The 16,166-nt window shown below is 37.1% G+C and overlaps 1 protein-coding gene across 1 annotated transcript in view; it reads left to right on the top strand.

Moving 5' to 3' along the window:
- Positions 1–6,742, top strand: part of ANOS1 (anosmin 1) — a 134,059-nt gene extending 127,317 nt beyond the window's left edge. Inside the window, exons 13-14 of the mRNA XM_063392812.1 lie at positions 744–885; positions 2,203–6,742. Of these exons, the coding sequence (XP_063248882.1) occupies positions 744–885; positions 2,203–2,261 (201 nt within the window). The 3' untranslated portion in view covers positions 2,262–6,742. The remainder of the gene's footprint in view (positions 1–743; positions 886–2,202) is intronic.
- The last annotated feature ends 9,424 nt before the right edge of the window (positions 6,743–16,166 follow it).

Genomic DNA, 16,166 nt, shown 5'->3' with positions numbered 1-16,166 from the left:
TTTGTCCCAACTTAATGCAGATGACACTCTGATTTATAGTTTTGATTTTGATTTAGGTGAATGACTTCTGGTTCCTTAATATCTATCAGCCTTTAGCCAGTATTCCCACCTGGAAGTTTCTGTAAAATTGCTTTGAAACTATTTAGCACATGTCTTAGTGACCACAAAAGGTATGGAGGAGCGAAGAGTGAGTCCATCACACCATAAATGACCTTAAGGGCAGAAGACAGATTCTTATGGTGTAACTGAGATAAGTCTGAAATTAGTGTGGTCATCCATTTATTTCACTAGCTGCAGAAGTGGCCCCAGGCCAGCCATTGCTTAGATTACCAATTAGTAGAATACACATGTAAATCCAAAATAAGAACAAGTTTATGTAATGAACATGTTTGTTTAAAAGAATGGTTAGGAAAATACATTTTAATTCACTTTTTAGTGATGAACACATCACTAGAGTGATCAGCACACTTTGCATAAAAGTCTGTAACACTTTAGACCTTGTACACATGAAACCATAGTATTATGATTGAAAATGTGTCTGTTTAAAGGTAATGGCAAGCAAAAAATGCAAAATACTCTGACTTAACAAAGTGATGCATACATTAAATCCTTTCAATGGAATTCTATGAAAATAATTTGTGGCTGCTGCCAGTGATAGAACCTGTTTAAACCACTGATGTGTGTGAGTAGAGCAGCCGTGTTTCATTTTCCGATGGTCTGAGAACTGGTTCATTTACTTTTAGGACCACTATGTCCTCACCGTGCCCAACCTGAGGCCCTCGATGCTGTACCGCCTGGAAGTGCAAGTGCTGACCACGGGCGGGGAGGGGCCCGCCACGATTAAATCCTTCCGCACGCCCGACCTTCCTCCCTTTGCACCCCACAGTAAGCACCGCGCTGTTCCGACACGTTACAAAGCTCCAGTCTTCCACATGTAAAGAGTGGAAGCCTTTTTCAGGCCTTACAGCTTTTACTGATCCCAGTAGCATTCCGTAGACCTAAGGTGTTCTAAATGCCAATCCCCTGTGCCAATGAAATATAATTTGGTTTATTAAAAAAAATTCAAATTACAGAATTTCAGTAAAACCAACAAGTGGAGTTACGGTGATGGTGATGATAACCCAGGATCATCAGAGGGTGAATGGAAAGCAGCCTCTATTGCACTGCAGTCCCCCAAAGTTCACAAATTGGTCCCTCTCTGGGGTCCAGGTTTTATACAGTTTATTTCACCCCTGGCATAAGATTTCCCCACAGTTCTTTGTTTTCTTGGGGTAGCTATTCGAATGCATCGCCATCCTTGGTCTGCTGAATGGGGTCTCCTCTAGGAGGGAGAAGTGTCAATTTCTTCTCTCCAGTGGGTGAAGTGCTGATGGCTCTGCTGCTTTTGGGAGGAGAACTGATTGCTTATCTTAAAGTGTCCTCCTTTCTGATGCCAATGGCAGCATCTCCAATTCCTGGTATTCCATTGTCCTCCTCTGCATGACGGTTTCTGGGTGTTTCCTGCTTCGGAATTTGTCAATTCCCTGGCTGACAGGAACTAGTGTTACATTTTACAGAACATATTTACAGTTTGCATTTACCAAAACATAATTTAACATACTATAATCCATAAAAACATGAATTAACATACTATATTTACCACATAAGGTGTGTGAAAATACTGGCTTTTTTTCCCTGATAACTGTCCACCAGCAGCAGTGGAAGCAAATCCAGTCTTTCTCTCACTGGATTTCTGTGGTCTAACATTTGCCATTCGTTGCAGTCACAGCTTTTTGCCTTATGCCTATAGCACTTGGGTTTCAAGGTTGCTTTGTCCTCCAGGTGCAGCCTGGAGGATTGCACAGCTTTCAAGATTAGATTCTTCTGGGTTCGCTCAGTCCAGCATGGCTAGAGCTTAAACATATTTCTAAAGCAATGCAAACCTCCTGATGGCCATTTCCAGCACTTCATACACCTCAGTGTTGCAAAGCCAAGTAAAAAATACAGTTAGTTCAAAATTTATCTGTTTGAATATTTTTGTCCTTTCACGGGCCCACTAAAGTGGCCTGGACTGAACATGCACATAGTTGTCAGCACAGACTCAGCACTTAAAACTGAAGGACTGAAAGCTGAAGGTCTCACAAAGCCTTTTCAGTATGGATAAATGTCAGCATTACATATGCAGAGTTTAATACATGCATAATTTCCTTTTCTTTTGTTTAGGACCTCATCTGAAGCAACATCATCCACATCACTACAAGCCATCCCCAGAGAAATATTAGACTGTTTCAGATGATTATACAAATAACTGAGGGGAAAAACTGAGCTCCCAAATGAGGGCTGGGTAACAGCACATCTATTGGAGCAGCGAATCCAGTTTTCCAGTAGAAGTTAACATCCTGTACGATCTGTATCTACTTCTCTGTAGTTTAGCCATGAAGAATTATGTTTGCACCATGACCAGGATGAATCATACAGCAAGTATCATTTCAGTACCAGCACTTCAGTCAACAAACTGAAGATCTCATCCAACTCAACACCTGCAAGAAAATGTTCAGTATATTGTTCATTTTTTCATATCATTTTTTCATTTCATATCATTTTTTCATATCATGTGTTTAAAGTAGGTTGAAATGGCGCAGTGTATGCAGCTTGTTCTCTTATTGAATTCAGTGTTACTGTTTGCAAGGTCCCGTGATGTATTCATACTTTTGAAAGAGGCCATGTTCTCATCAGTGGATTTAAATTACCTATTTTGCTGTAAGCCCTGCCTGTCACCAGTTTAAGCTCTAGTGTATTTTTCTGTTAAGGAATATCTCCATTTGTCTGAAATAAGGATATAAGTAAAATAAATACCAGTAGCAGAAACCCTGAAATAATCAGTTTTTAATAGCGGTAGTGTCACCATGGAGGAGGATGATGGTGATACATCTGTGTTACCTATGTGGTCTAAAGTGGTAATGTTCTATCATGTAGATCTTCTATTAATGGAGTCAATAGTTACAAGATGTACAGGGTAGAAATACCATTATAGAGAAGCAAATGGGAATTAATAGAATTGTTTAAAATTGATGACAATGAATGCAATTAATTGATAGGACCTAGAAGAATAACTTTTAAAATCTTACTTACAATTTTTTAATACATACTCTTTCAAGGTATAATATTATCTTGAATAGAAATACCAATTTTCTAGATAAAATTTGAATAGTTAACATTAAAATTTTAGATACTGAAATTCCGAGGCACATTTATTATTCAAGTAGCTGTATAGCTACTTTTCGGCTTTGAATTTTGATGCACATATTTCTTTTCCCCGTGGATCTTTAGAACAGAAAGATGGATGTATTGGCTCTATTTTGCTGTTCTGCTTACAGAAAGAATTATGTGACAATATTCTGGCATCTGGAAAACATTGGCTTATAGTTTATTTGAATTCATTTTTCAAATTTAGACAGATGGGTGCCCTTTTTAAACCATAAGGGAATTCATATTGCTTTATTGTGCAATATAAACTGTCTAGAATAATTTGTCTCACAGAGACACATGTCTCAATAGTAAATAGAAACTGCTTGGATTTATTATTGAGAGGGTGGAAAGTATCTGCCAATAAACTTCCATACAAATACCCATAATCAGCTCTTAGTGCTCAAGATGTTTGAAGTGCTCCTGAATTCCTTGGCACTGTTTCTATTGCTCCTTGAATCATCACATCAGACTAATGTATCTCAAAATTTTACTCCAGTTGGACAAGGTGGCCACTTTTTCTACCAGCAGATGCTACAGATTCATCTGTGCTTCATATTTCTCTGAGATATTCCATAAGAAGAGCTTGGACATTAGTGGTGCATGTATTTCCCTTGTCTTGATGAAAAACTGATTTGTGAAAAAGCAAATATGAAGAAATATCCATCTGAAACTGAGGATCAGAGCTGTGTTTATCACAGTAGAATGTTCACAAAATATTCCGTTTGTCTGTACTGAAGTTTACAGCATTTATACCACAGGGGGAGAAGGAAATCACATAAATTTCTGATGATTTGTTCATTACAAATTTTCTACAATTTTACCTTCAGTTTTAAAGGACTCTTTTCCATTCTTTTTCTGGTTTTCTTGTTGTCTTTTTTGATGTTCACTTAGTGACCAAGAATTTTCTGAGACATTTTCTATTACTACATGGTTTGGGCCTTTACAATAGCTTAAAATATAATAATGGCTATGGTGCTTTAATTCCTTCCTCTGTTTTCCAAAATGCATTAGCAAATTAGCAGATGAATTCTTCTTCCAAAATTCTGTAGTATAAAGGTTTATTTGCATTTTTTTCAGAATGCCAAAGTCTGAGATATTTTTGTTAGAATGGAAATGTTTCATGTGTATGTTTTGACAAAGAAAACAAATTTTGCATTGGACTGGTGTGCAGCACTGCTTTCACATTTGGAGTGCACAGGGCATTGATGAATCTAGAAGGAATCTTCGTGGTGTTTGCTGGATCAGCAGGGTCAGGGAAAGTAATTAGCTCAGGCTTCTCTGAAGAATTCTGTCCAAACCTTTCAATCACAGTCTGTTCTATTTGTGCTGGATCAAATCTACAGTGGCTTGATTAATGTTAATGAAATTACATTTCCTTCGTAGTGACACTGTCAAGCATGGAACTGTAGTGGCACTGTAAGCATAGATGTTGGTCTTTGTTGCAGTGATGCCAGTTCATTGGAGATAGGCAGGAAGTTAGCCCTGAGTCCTCATATAATCGTCCTTTTGAGAAGAATCAAAGTAGTTGCTGTTTGCTGATGCCATTCTCTTTGAAGCAGTCTTCTGTTCGAGTAACAAGGTACTTTTGAAGAACACTGAGAGGTTTTCCCTTCTGAACTAGATTGATCAAAACCAAAAGATGATAAAGTAGAAATCTATTGATCAAATGTATTATATAGAGTCCACTAAGATGTAAATTATTCTTTTCCTTCTACAAATGATCTTATCAGCTCACCTTTCAAGTCCCCTCCAAATCAAAAATGAAAGTCAACAACGCTCATGCGTGGATGTTAAATTCCCAGCTGTGAGTGATTTCCTGATTATTATTTTTTTTAATTTAGCAGTACAGATTTGAAGTGTTTAGTGCCTAATTCTAAAGCTTTGTTTGCTGAATCACACATTGTCCTAATTCACTAGACTAAGCCACATTAAACATTTAATTCAGCAATTGCTACTTAATTCCCTAGTTAAAGATATATTTTCTCTAATGATGTTGCATAATTCAGAGTTAATATTGGGATGATATTAGAGATATTGGGATGTTTTAAGATACTCTGCACCTTTAATGTATTATTTACTGTGTACGATTCTGATGGATTTGTCAGTTGAATTCAGGATGCATTTTGTTTATCTTTATTTCTTAAAGGAGAATTACAAGATTATGCTACTTTTACTAACTGCTTTGTGAAGTGGATTTTTTTGTTTGTTGGTGATTTTTGTGTAAAAAGAAACTGGTTTGTTGTTGTTATATCTTTTTTTTTTTTTTTCACCATTTTTGAGTTGTTTAGAGAGCAGGAGAAAATAAGACAGAACTTGTGCTGTATCATCCATGTGTACCAACTTGAATATTCATTAAGAATATAGCACACAGACAATAAATAACAAGTCTGAACATCCTCAACTCAGTGGCTTCAGGAGGAGCTGAGGGCATGGTGTGGCAGTGCTGACACTGACGTTGATCCTTGGCTTGGTCACACACAAAGTCATTGATAATGTGAATGGGAATTCAGCAATTCTGCTAATCCGTATTAGCAGAACTGTACAGAAATCTTAGTACTGAATCAATTTATTTCACAATACTTTCATCTTCATGCTCCCAGCTGGAGGCAGAGAGAGTTTACAAAAAGCAGGTCCTGATTCAGGAAGGTTGGCACAAAGGAAGTCACTGGGATGGAAGCAAACCTGTGCAGTTAAGAATGAGCTTTAGCCGTGCTTCAAATCAAGCATGGATATCAGACTTTGTTTGAATAATGTCTTAAATCAGGGCCTTGTAAAAGAAAGTGGGGGAACCAGACCCTTCTAAATTCTGTGTAAAACACCATAAAATTTTTATTTTTGTGTATATGTAAATGTCATAGTGATATTGACTTATTTATTAATTCATTTTCTTATACTATGTGCCAAGTATGTTCCTACCATTTTGATCAGTACCTGTGAACATCAATTACTAAAAATAATGTTATGCAAAACCTGTGCATTTTAACCAGGAATATGCTACTAATAAGCTGTTGCATGTAGTTTTCAATGATTAAAAAAACCTTTTATTTAAAAAAATGTAAATGGATACCTGCAGATGTTGATGATTATATGTGGGTTTGCATGCCAAAACTCATTGTTCAGTTGTGGGCATGAAATGTAACGACTGTATTACCTCTACTGATATATTAGTAAGGTACAATTCACAAAGTAATTAACAGAGCTCTATATGTAAAATTTTTCCTTTTTACTTAATTATATTTTAGTAGAGGTAACAAATGCTTCTCTGTTACCCAAATTGGCTGTAGAAATTATGTTCCTATAACAGTCATTTAAAGTCAATATTTATTTAAGTATGTAATACAAAAAGATTGGTCTTATGTGTTTGTCCTGTTATTTAGAGAAAAAATATACACTTCTTGTAAAAACCTTTTGTAAAAAAATATAAATGTAAATAGAGTCTGATTTCTTTTACTCACTATTTTCATGTTTAGAATTTGTACATACTGTTTATGTAATAAACTATCCTACATCAAAATATTGCTACATTATCTCCTCCATACAGAACTTAGAATTTTGCTTTTCTTGAGTTGAAGAGATAAGAAACATCTAACATTGAGACATCTAAGAAGTATCAGAGTCACACCAAGTACCTCTCCTTCATCTAAATTTCATTGTGTATGAAGTCATACTATTTTATCCTCTCTTTACTCTACATCATCTTGTTTTCTTTAGATAGTCATCAAAATTATCTGAAAATAAATTTAAATATCATTTGAGTCATTTACATTGTAAACCAATACTGGAAATAAAAAGTGAGGTATAAGAGCTTGCCCTTTCTCTATGCCAACTGGATAGTTCACAGTGAAAATTTATTGAACCTTTTGTTATGCTAACTTAAGTTAATTAAGTTGCTGGATCTTTTGCCAGGGGCCTGGTTCTGCAAACCAAGATATTCATGACTGAAACTCATGATGAGTCTGTGCACTAGATTTGGAGTATTTTCTGTTCTAAAGGGCAGTATCCCATGGTTTAAATTCTGTATTTTTAACAAATATAAATATCTGTCTTAGTACTTAAATAGTTAACTATTCAGTTAACTATTAGGTAGTACTTAAATATTTAACTGTTTCAAATTGTCATAGATGCACTATTATTCTCAGGTGCAATATCCTTAGTTTGGAGATGCACCTTTGGGTAACTCTTGACTTAGCTAATAAACATATTTTTTTTTGTTAACTTGATCAAAAATTCCAGAATTTCCTGGTATTTCTATCTTATTGGCTGCTTACATTTCTGGTTTTGATTTTCTTTTTACATAAATGAATAATATTTAGAAACACCCCTAGTGTTAAATTTCTCTGCAAGTTGGACTATTTCTATAATATTTGCTGCTGTGGTTCACTAAACCCAGGTAGAAATGATATATCACCTGAATAGGTGAATGGGTAAGTTGTCAAAATAAATGGTTGAAGTGTTCTATACACTGTAACTCAGAATAGCCATTTTTTCTTTCCATATCTTCAAAAAATGTTTTATTCTACATTGGATTAAAGGACATAGTGACTGGATTAAATAAAGCATATGAAATAAAGCAAATTTGCTATATATTCAGTATTCATCATTTTGGGAGTGGGTGTTGCCACTTGTGCTTCTGTACAACGTGGGTTTTGTGCACCTAAAACCAGAATACACTCAAAAAAATTAATACAATTAATACAAATTAACACAATGAAAGCTTGTTCCAGTTCAAAACTAACCAACCAAAGGAATCCACCCTCCATACCTCTGTTTTCTGGTTACAGGTGTTGTTTTGTCATTGAACCTCTGCCAGCCTCCTGGAGGAAGGCCCCGGGCCAGAACAGGGCTGCCAGCCCCTCGGTGCCAGTGCAGCACTGGGAGGGTAAAGCCAGCACCAGGGAGGGCAGTGAGAATGTGAGCTTTGAAACAGAGCCAATGTGCAAGGAGTGAATTTCTGAGTCCCCTTTGCATTGTGCTTAATTTCCTTCTTGCCTCTGCCCAAGGTGCTGGCAGGAGCACAGATGAATATTTAATAGATGCCTTGCTGTAAGCATTTACTGAGAGTGCTGTGAGGCACAGAAACTAAAGAATTTATGAATGCTTTCTGTACCCAGTTCCTCACATGTGCTGGTGACTTATTCATGGCCCATTTAATCATGGGCTGCATTCAGCAGGTTTGTTTCTTCTCAATGGAAAATCAACTTTGGAAACAGTGGGCTGTCATTTTTCAGGAGAGTTAGGCAAATATGCTGCACACAAATACCCCTTTCTATTAGTGTGCAAAAGTATTTGTACAGCAAATAGATCTTGCTTGTCTTTTGCACAAGCTGTTCAGTGCTGATATGTGTGCAATAGGTTCAAAATTTTCAGTCTTTGACAGTAGCTCTGATTTTGCTGATTAGTAATGATAAGCCAACATTTTTATCATATTTTTATATGTTATTTAAAAAATGTTGCCTGATTTAAATGGTTCAGACTGCACAGTTGTTTGTAGATGCAGAGTGATAAGCTGGAATTTCCATGCTGTTATTTTATGTAAGTGAAAGGCAGAGGAGGCACTGGGAACCGAAGAGCATGGGTGGCACAAAAAGAATCTGCTCAACTGATATATTAATTTATTTGCCAATATGCAATTTCTAGTATTAATTCCAGTATTTGTAGTCATCTGCAAACCTTCAAATCAATATTTTAAATTTCTTTTCTGAGACATGCTGCAATACTTGCTTGAAATATAAATATTTCAGACTTTCAATGAATGTGTCTGTAAGCCAAGAGCTTCTAGACTGTAATCATAAAACAGGAATTTACAAGAAAAAAATAATCTGATGAGTGCTAGTTGTCCTCTCAGAGTAGTTACTGGTTTTTTTCCTAGGTGTTTATTGAATCATACTGTAGACAAAGAAGATCCATACACATTTTTTCTGTGCTTTAAGGGAAATACCTCTTGTCACAAAGGATAGGATAGCATTTAATTGATGAAAGTGCTTCATGAATGGCTGAGTCACCAGAGGCTTACAGCAGATTTTCACTAGTGAATGAACCCTGTATTTTTTATTTGTCTGAAGATGCTTGTCTTTTAACCCAAACTTGAAGGGGGTTTTAGTTTTGCTTTGTTGTGGATATGTGTGCATTACTTTTGTTGTGAAAGACTTGTCTCTGTTGCTATTCTTGGTCGTACATGACACACTGAAAGCATGTTTCTCTTCACTGCTTGATGCTGTGAAGATTTAGGTTTATGATCCCTTTCAAATGGAAAAGAAATCCATTAAGATAATATATATCAATGTATTTAGAGCAGATTTCAGTAAAAGTTTCCGTGTCAGCAAAGCAATATTTGTTTTTCAATATAAAGAATATTTGCAGCTGTATCTCATTTAAATTATTATGTACACAATATAGTTTTGTAGAATAGAATAGAAAACCTGTCTTTCTACACATCAGCCGTACTGGCCACGAAAAATTGTGGTGAGCACACAAAATTAAATATTAAATGGATAGATGTAACTCATATTTGCATTGATAAATGCCAGTAAGAATAAGTTATGTTCAGGTTAACTAAAAATGTCACACTGAGTAAAAGGGATCCCAGTTCATCTGCAAAACTTTGATGAAATCCTAATGTGATCCCATATTTATTTTGTAGGTGATATTGTAACATTTTTGGTAACTTTGTAAAAATATATGGAACAAATAATTTTTATTTCAGAATTTTATATACAGTTGTTGGGGAACTATGAGTCAAACAACATAATCAGTGTTTTCATTAGCTCCAGGCATTATTTAAGAGACTTGTTCTTTTATCTCAGCTAACCTCAAAATCTCTAGAAATCTCTGTCAGAGATGATGGGTTGCTCAGAGCCTTGTACTTTCATGTTTTGGAGATAATGAAGAATGAGGATTCCGCATCCTCTCTTATTAATTACTTGTGAAACAACAGTAAGGCAAGCAGTGATATCTTAAATATCAAGGAAATTGTATGGAAAAAAAACCACCCCACATGGCATAAGCAACTTCAGTTGTGTTATGGGCCTGTCAAATTACAAAGAAATTGAAAAACATTCATTAAAATAAAAGCTTATCCTTTCATTCTCAGGTTTGTGATTAAACCCTTTGTACACTGCCCCTGGGAATGCAAAGCTAAAAGAAAATGAAACCTGCAACTTCTCAATATATTTTTATTTTATCAGGCATTAGTTATCTCTCAAGTCTTGAGAAATGAAAGCTTGACCAGACATATTTCTAAAGAATTTACTGGTTGCTTAATTTGCAAAACTGTGAATTAGGATTCATGTGGTATTTGACCATATGAACATTCAGTGAGTTGTTCAATATTAAACTGACAATGGCAATGGCTCATTTGTGTTGCCTCTTTTATATGCCTAATGTTGTTGTTCTGAGGAGCTGCAGCTACCAAAATTGTTTGTACTCCTGGGTCAGGTAGCACATTCCTGTTAGCAGGGTGTGAGCTCCTGAGAGCACCAGGGGCTCAGCTCAGCTCGGCTCGGCTCGGCTCGGCTCAGCTCAGCTCAGCTCAGCTCAGCTCAGCTCAGCTCAGCTCAGGCAAGTGGGTCAGGTTGCTGTGGCTGTGGCAGAGTGTGCTGGGCACCCTGCTGGCTCTGCTTGTGCCAGAGGTGTCCCCAAAGCTTGGGGCTGTCAGGGAGACAGGGGGTGGCTGTCTGGGAGCAGAAAGAAAGGAGTGCCTTCAGTGAAAATGCTGTGGAAAGGCCACTTGTCCTGCTGCAGAGCTGTAGAGTGAGAAGGGAAGAAAGATTCAGCACAGAGGTGCCCACTACCCCAAGCTGGGAGAGGTGTGATGAGTGCATGAGCTCAGCCTTGACAAAAGGGGCAAACAGGTGGCAGAAGCCATCGTGGTCACAGGGAGATGCCCCTGCTGTTGAAGCACAGTCCACAGCAAGGGCAGAGGAGAGCCCCTCACACCCACTACACTGTGTTTCTGAGGAGACTTGGTGAGAGGGAGGGTGGACACAATGCAAAGAAGACTTGCACAAATCCCATCACACTGGAATCCATGCAGACCTTCAGCCATGGAGCTTTGGATTGTGGAAGAGTCATTGGAATACCTCTGTTAGCCACTAGCCCAGACATCTGCAGTGCAGACCTGCAGCTCTGGGACCTCAGTGCAGAGTGTCACCATGGCTGGGGTACCAAATGGGACTGAAGTAAAAGGAAGGCAGGCGTGAATTTTGGTCTCCCTGCACATCTCTTTGCCTTTGGACTGCTCAAGGTATTGTCAGGCTGCCCACAAATACATAATTGTGCCACTAACATGGGACAGCACTCTGTAAAGAGCAAAGAAGGCTGCTGCTGTTCTCTGTCAAGCTGCTACATTATTCTAGTAAACTCTCCCATGATATACATATGGAATTTTTATATACTCCCATGGAATACTTAGCTTTCTCTTAAGAAACTATCTTTACTCAGCCTATGAATCTGTTAATTTAAGTCACTGTGGGAAGAAACCTGTACCAAAATGAGGGAAACAAGAAATATTTAAATGAGGTAAAGAGTGAAAAAATATGATTCAAAGAACCTTATTTTTCTTAGACATCAGGATATTATGAAAATGCATAAAGAATAAAGTGAAAAAATCTTCAGAAACTTGGAGAGAATATTTCTGCAAACTCTATACTGTCAATCTGTGAAATATGTTTCTGATATGTGTCATGGGAATCAACCACTTGTACAATGTTTGGAAGCCTTTAGTTGCAGCATTTCAGTGAGGCTGAACATTTTGGAATACTTCTGTTATTTATTAACATTTATTACTGTTAACACATTTTAATGCTGTTAAGAAATGTATATGCTGCTTAGTTAAGCGATGACTAAAATCAGCTCTGAAAGGCCCACTACACTGTCAGTTTAGTAATGACTGCTGCTTTGGTGTTTCCCTGTTCTTTAGCCAGATGAGCAGAAAGAATGGTAAAAATGCATAAGCAAAAGCCATGAAAAGAGATCCCTTCTTTCATGATTTTAGGCCATTATTGCCAGATTTATGCCAAGCTTCTTCCAATTGCTTTTAATCTCCTTCTCAATGACTGTGATTTAGTTAAGGGTTTCAGTTTCTGGAATCCTATTAGTGCTAAGTTTCTTGGAGGCACATGCCTTCCCTGTGTCACAGAGGTAGACTTCGCACTAAAAAAGGCAACTCCTGTGTCCCCAGGGCTATGGAGCACTATCCATGACCACTCCATCTGGTTCCAGGGATCATCTCTTGCAAAGTCTCTTTACAAATCACACTCACCTCTGCCCTTAAATCCATTTCAAATTTAATAGTCGCATTGCCAGATTTGAAACCAACAAACCAAACCTGCGTATCATTGTTGACTTTGAAAACAGATCCTCGGTTCTGTGAACCGCTTACCCTTTATTTGTTGATTTTTCTAATTCTTTCTTTTTGAGAGATAGTCCTTCTGACTTTTCATTTACACATTCTGGATGCTGACAGCTTCTGTTGTCTGAGCTTGTCCTCTCTGCTGTGCTCTGCCTTGCCCCTAAGAGCCATAATTCTGCCATGGGAAGTCCACTCTTCTGAAAAGCATTTTTATGGGTTCCTTGTTTCTTTAGGGAGCTTGCTTCTGCTTTTTGTTGACTGCTGTTCACCTATTTTTTCATTGGATATCTTGAATTTTGCCTGAATTGGACAGTGTTGCTTCTCCATTACTCATTTAAGACAAAATACAATCAGCAGCTGCAAGATGTTTTTTAAAATTCCAATTACAAAACATACTGTCATATATAAGTCAGTCTCAAAATTTTCAATTTCTTGTTTATACATCAACTCAACAAAATCTTTTGTGCTAGAATTATAGAAATAAACATCTTCACAGCAGCTAATCAGTATGTCACAAAAAAATGATATTATACTAGGTTTCCCTCAAAATGTTTCTGAAGGATGATGTTGTCTAGGGCACTGCACTCCATGTGTAGGTTCCTTTCACTGTAAACTTGGACTTTTTACAACACTCTATTTCAGGAAGTATTTCAGGAATTCAACCAGAGGTTTTGCTAAAACAAAAGATTATAACTAAAGACTTTTATCTTCTTTTCAACCTCTTACCCTTAAGGATAAATGAGTTTGCATCCTCTTATACTACAGTACTTTTAATTGTCATTAGTAAAATAATCACTGGAATTACCAAACCCACATATGCTTTAAAAAGTATTAGACTTTTTTAAAGAAAGAAAATATGAGGTTTCATTTTGTTTGGGTTTTTTTCAGTTTAATTTACCTTCTGGGTTATTGACAATCAATATTTATGCTTTTGAGCTTTTTTCTTCCCTGTAAACAGAAAAGTTATAATTTTAAAAGAGTGAGAGAAATGGAGGGAGAGAGGTTGGGAGAGAAGACTGTGAAATTCTCGTGAAGTTACGAATTTAAAGGGCTAGGCTGAATGAGGAACACCAAGTAACACCACTTTTGTTATGAGATTGTAAGATTTGTCATTGGCAGTGGTGATGACACTGACAATGGGACCCATCTGTTGGGACGACACTGTAGGAGAGGTTCACTCTGAGGAACCCAAATCCTTGGTGATGCTGAAATATTGCCAAGACCCCTCCAATCCTCTGGACACCTCTCCATGCCTGTGTTCCATGTGGGTGTTAATAACACTACTGGGAATGGGTTTACACAGATTAGAAGCTACTGTAAGGATCTGGAATGGGGAGGTGAAGGGGTCAAGAGCTCAGGTGGCTTTTTTGTTAATTCTGCTGATCAAAGGTCAAGTCTTAGGGACAGATGTGACATGGAGATAAATATGTCTGTGAACAGATGGTGCTGCCAGCAGAATGTCAGCTGCCTTGACCATGGAATAATGTGCCATAAACCCTGTGACACAAAGAAGAACTGCACCTCTCTCACACTAATTGATTGAGACAGGTTCACAAAACTCACCAGTTTGGTATGAACTATTCCTCCCTTAAAAATATTTTAAATATTGGCAAAAAAGGAGTATTTGCCATAAGGCCGGAGAAAGGACAAAAAAAACCAGAATGGTGGGTTGATTAACAAATATCTTCTATAGTGTAGGGATTAACTAGGAGGAAGCAGAGCCTTTATTACATGGGCAACATTTTGCTTTAAGTGACGTTTGGTTGATTAAAAACTTCTTGGATGATTGATGTGTCAAAGCATTAATAATTGAAAGATATAGTCTACTCAGAAAAGGCAAGGAGAAGACTAAGGCAGAAACAGGGTGATGAATATCTAATGGACTCAAAGTATTTAATATTATTTTATATTAGGGTAGAAAATAAAGCACTAGGGAACTTGGCCTGAAGAGATTCTATGTGATTTGCAGGGCTTAAAGAGGCACTGAAATAAATTACAGTCCTAAGCATTATTTGGGTTTTCTTCAGGAATGTGGATGTTAAAAGGAATGTTAGAAAGTCTCATCCAGCATTAAATATATGAGGACTAGGCTCCTATTTCATTCCTGAAAGACTTGTTTTCAGGAGAGGTGGGTGTCTGGGTAGATGCAGCACAAGGGAAATGGACAGTGAGAAAGTCCCCAAGAAGTGTCACCAGATACTTGGAGCTGATTTCATTTGCCAGTCTGTTACTGTTTCCCTAATAGTCACATAGTGGCTGCTGTGTGTTGTCATCCAAAAAGATGAAAATGCTCTTTTATTGCATTAATCATCTCTATTTTTTGTTTTACCTTATAGCAGTGACTTTCATTTTACATTCAATTTTGGTTTTCAGTGTAAAGCAGAAAAGCTATCAGTTGCACGCACTTTATGTGATTGTTACACGTGCACTTTCTGTGTCCTATCCATGACACATTGTTCTTCATTCAGTCATTGTCTGCATGGTTTCAAAGTTTAGGAACCTGTCTCACTGTCCAGACTTACTGTCCTTGAAGAGCATCCCTAGACCTGTTCCAGTGCCCAGCTGAAGCCTGAGCACCATTAGCTATTGCATCTGGTGTTCCCAGGCAGAGGCACCATCTCTCAGGCCAGTATTCAAGCAAATCACTCTGCCTACTTCACTTAGAAAGAAAAGAAAGTGAGAAAAAGAAAAGAAAGAAAGAAAAGTGAAAGCAGGTTAATGTCTGAAAGAAGCTTTTCCACTTCTCATAAATGCCTGCATATCTTTTCTGATACATTTTGGTGCATCCTTCAAGAAACTGCAAAGTTATTCTCATCGCTTCCCAAGGGACTTGAAGGGGAAATGGCAGGATGGAAAGCAGAATTTGCAAAATTCGAAGTGTTGACAATTATTTAATGCAAAATGATGATAATTTTATACTGAAATTAACATGGGCAGGGCTGGAATGCAATGTAAAACAAATTTTGAAAATTGAAATTTTTAGGATGAATATCAAATGCAGAGGGATAAAATATAGCTCATATATTACTATAGTACATTAAGGTAACTGCAGAATTAGCCCTTCTTTAAGGATTAAAATCAATTATTTTCTTCAATTTTCCAATATTTATTCCTGTTTGAAACAAAGATGTTCTTACTGCTAAATCAAAAATTACTGACTGCCAACATGAGTTGCTTATATTTTTGTTCTATTTAGAACTTGAATTCCTAGCTCTGGATACAGTATTATACTTCTCAGAAAATAGGTGAAGCCGTGTATATAATTCTAACAATACTGCTGCTGGTGCAAGATTGCTTCTGATTGCCTTTATAAAGGGTCTTATTTTTAAGAGGACTCTTGTTAAAATTGAAAGGGGTCATAGGATCACATTACTCTTAAAAGCAGTTCCTTTGACTTCAGTGAATATTGAGTACTTATGTAAAACTGCTTCATAGTATGAAATGGAGATCTCAAGAAGAACCTGTCCTATGTATGGCAGTTTCTTTTAAACTGAATTTTGTCTGCATAATTATTGCCCTGGTGTAACAGACGTGCAGGAGTACAAGACTTAAAAACTTCTTTGGTGTTTTTAATTACCTTGAAAGATAA

The sequence above is a fragment of the Prinia subflava genome, chromosome 3 (genome assembly GCF_021018805.1).
Source record: "Prinia subflava isolate CZ2003 ecotype Zambia chromosome 3, Cam_Psub_1.2, whole genome shotgun sequence".
In the NCBI taxonomy this organism is placed as follows: domain Eukaryota; kingdom Metazoa; phylum Chordata; class Aves; order Passeriformes; family Cisticolidae; genus Prinia; species Prinia subflava.
Note: the sequence above shows the minus strand (reverse complement) of the source record. Positions and strands in the feature narration are given on the sequence as shown.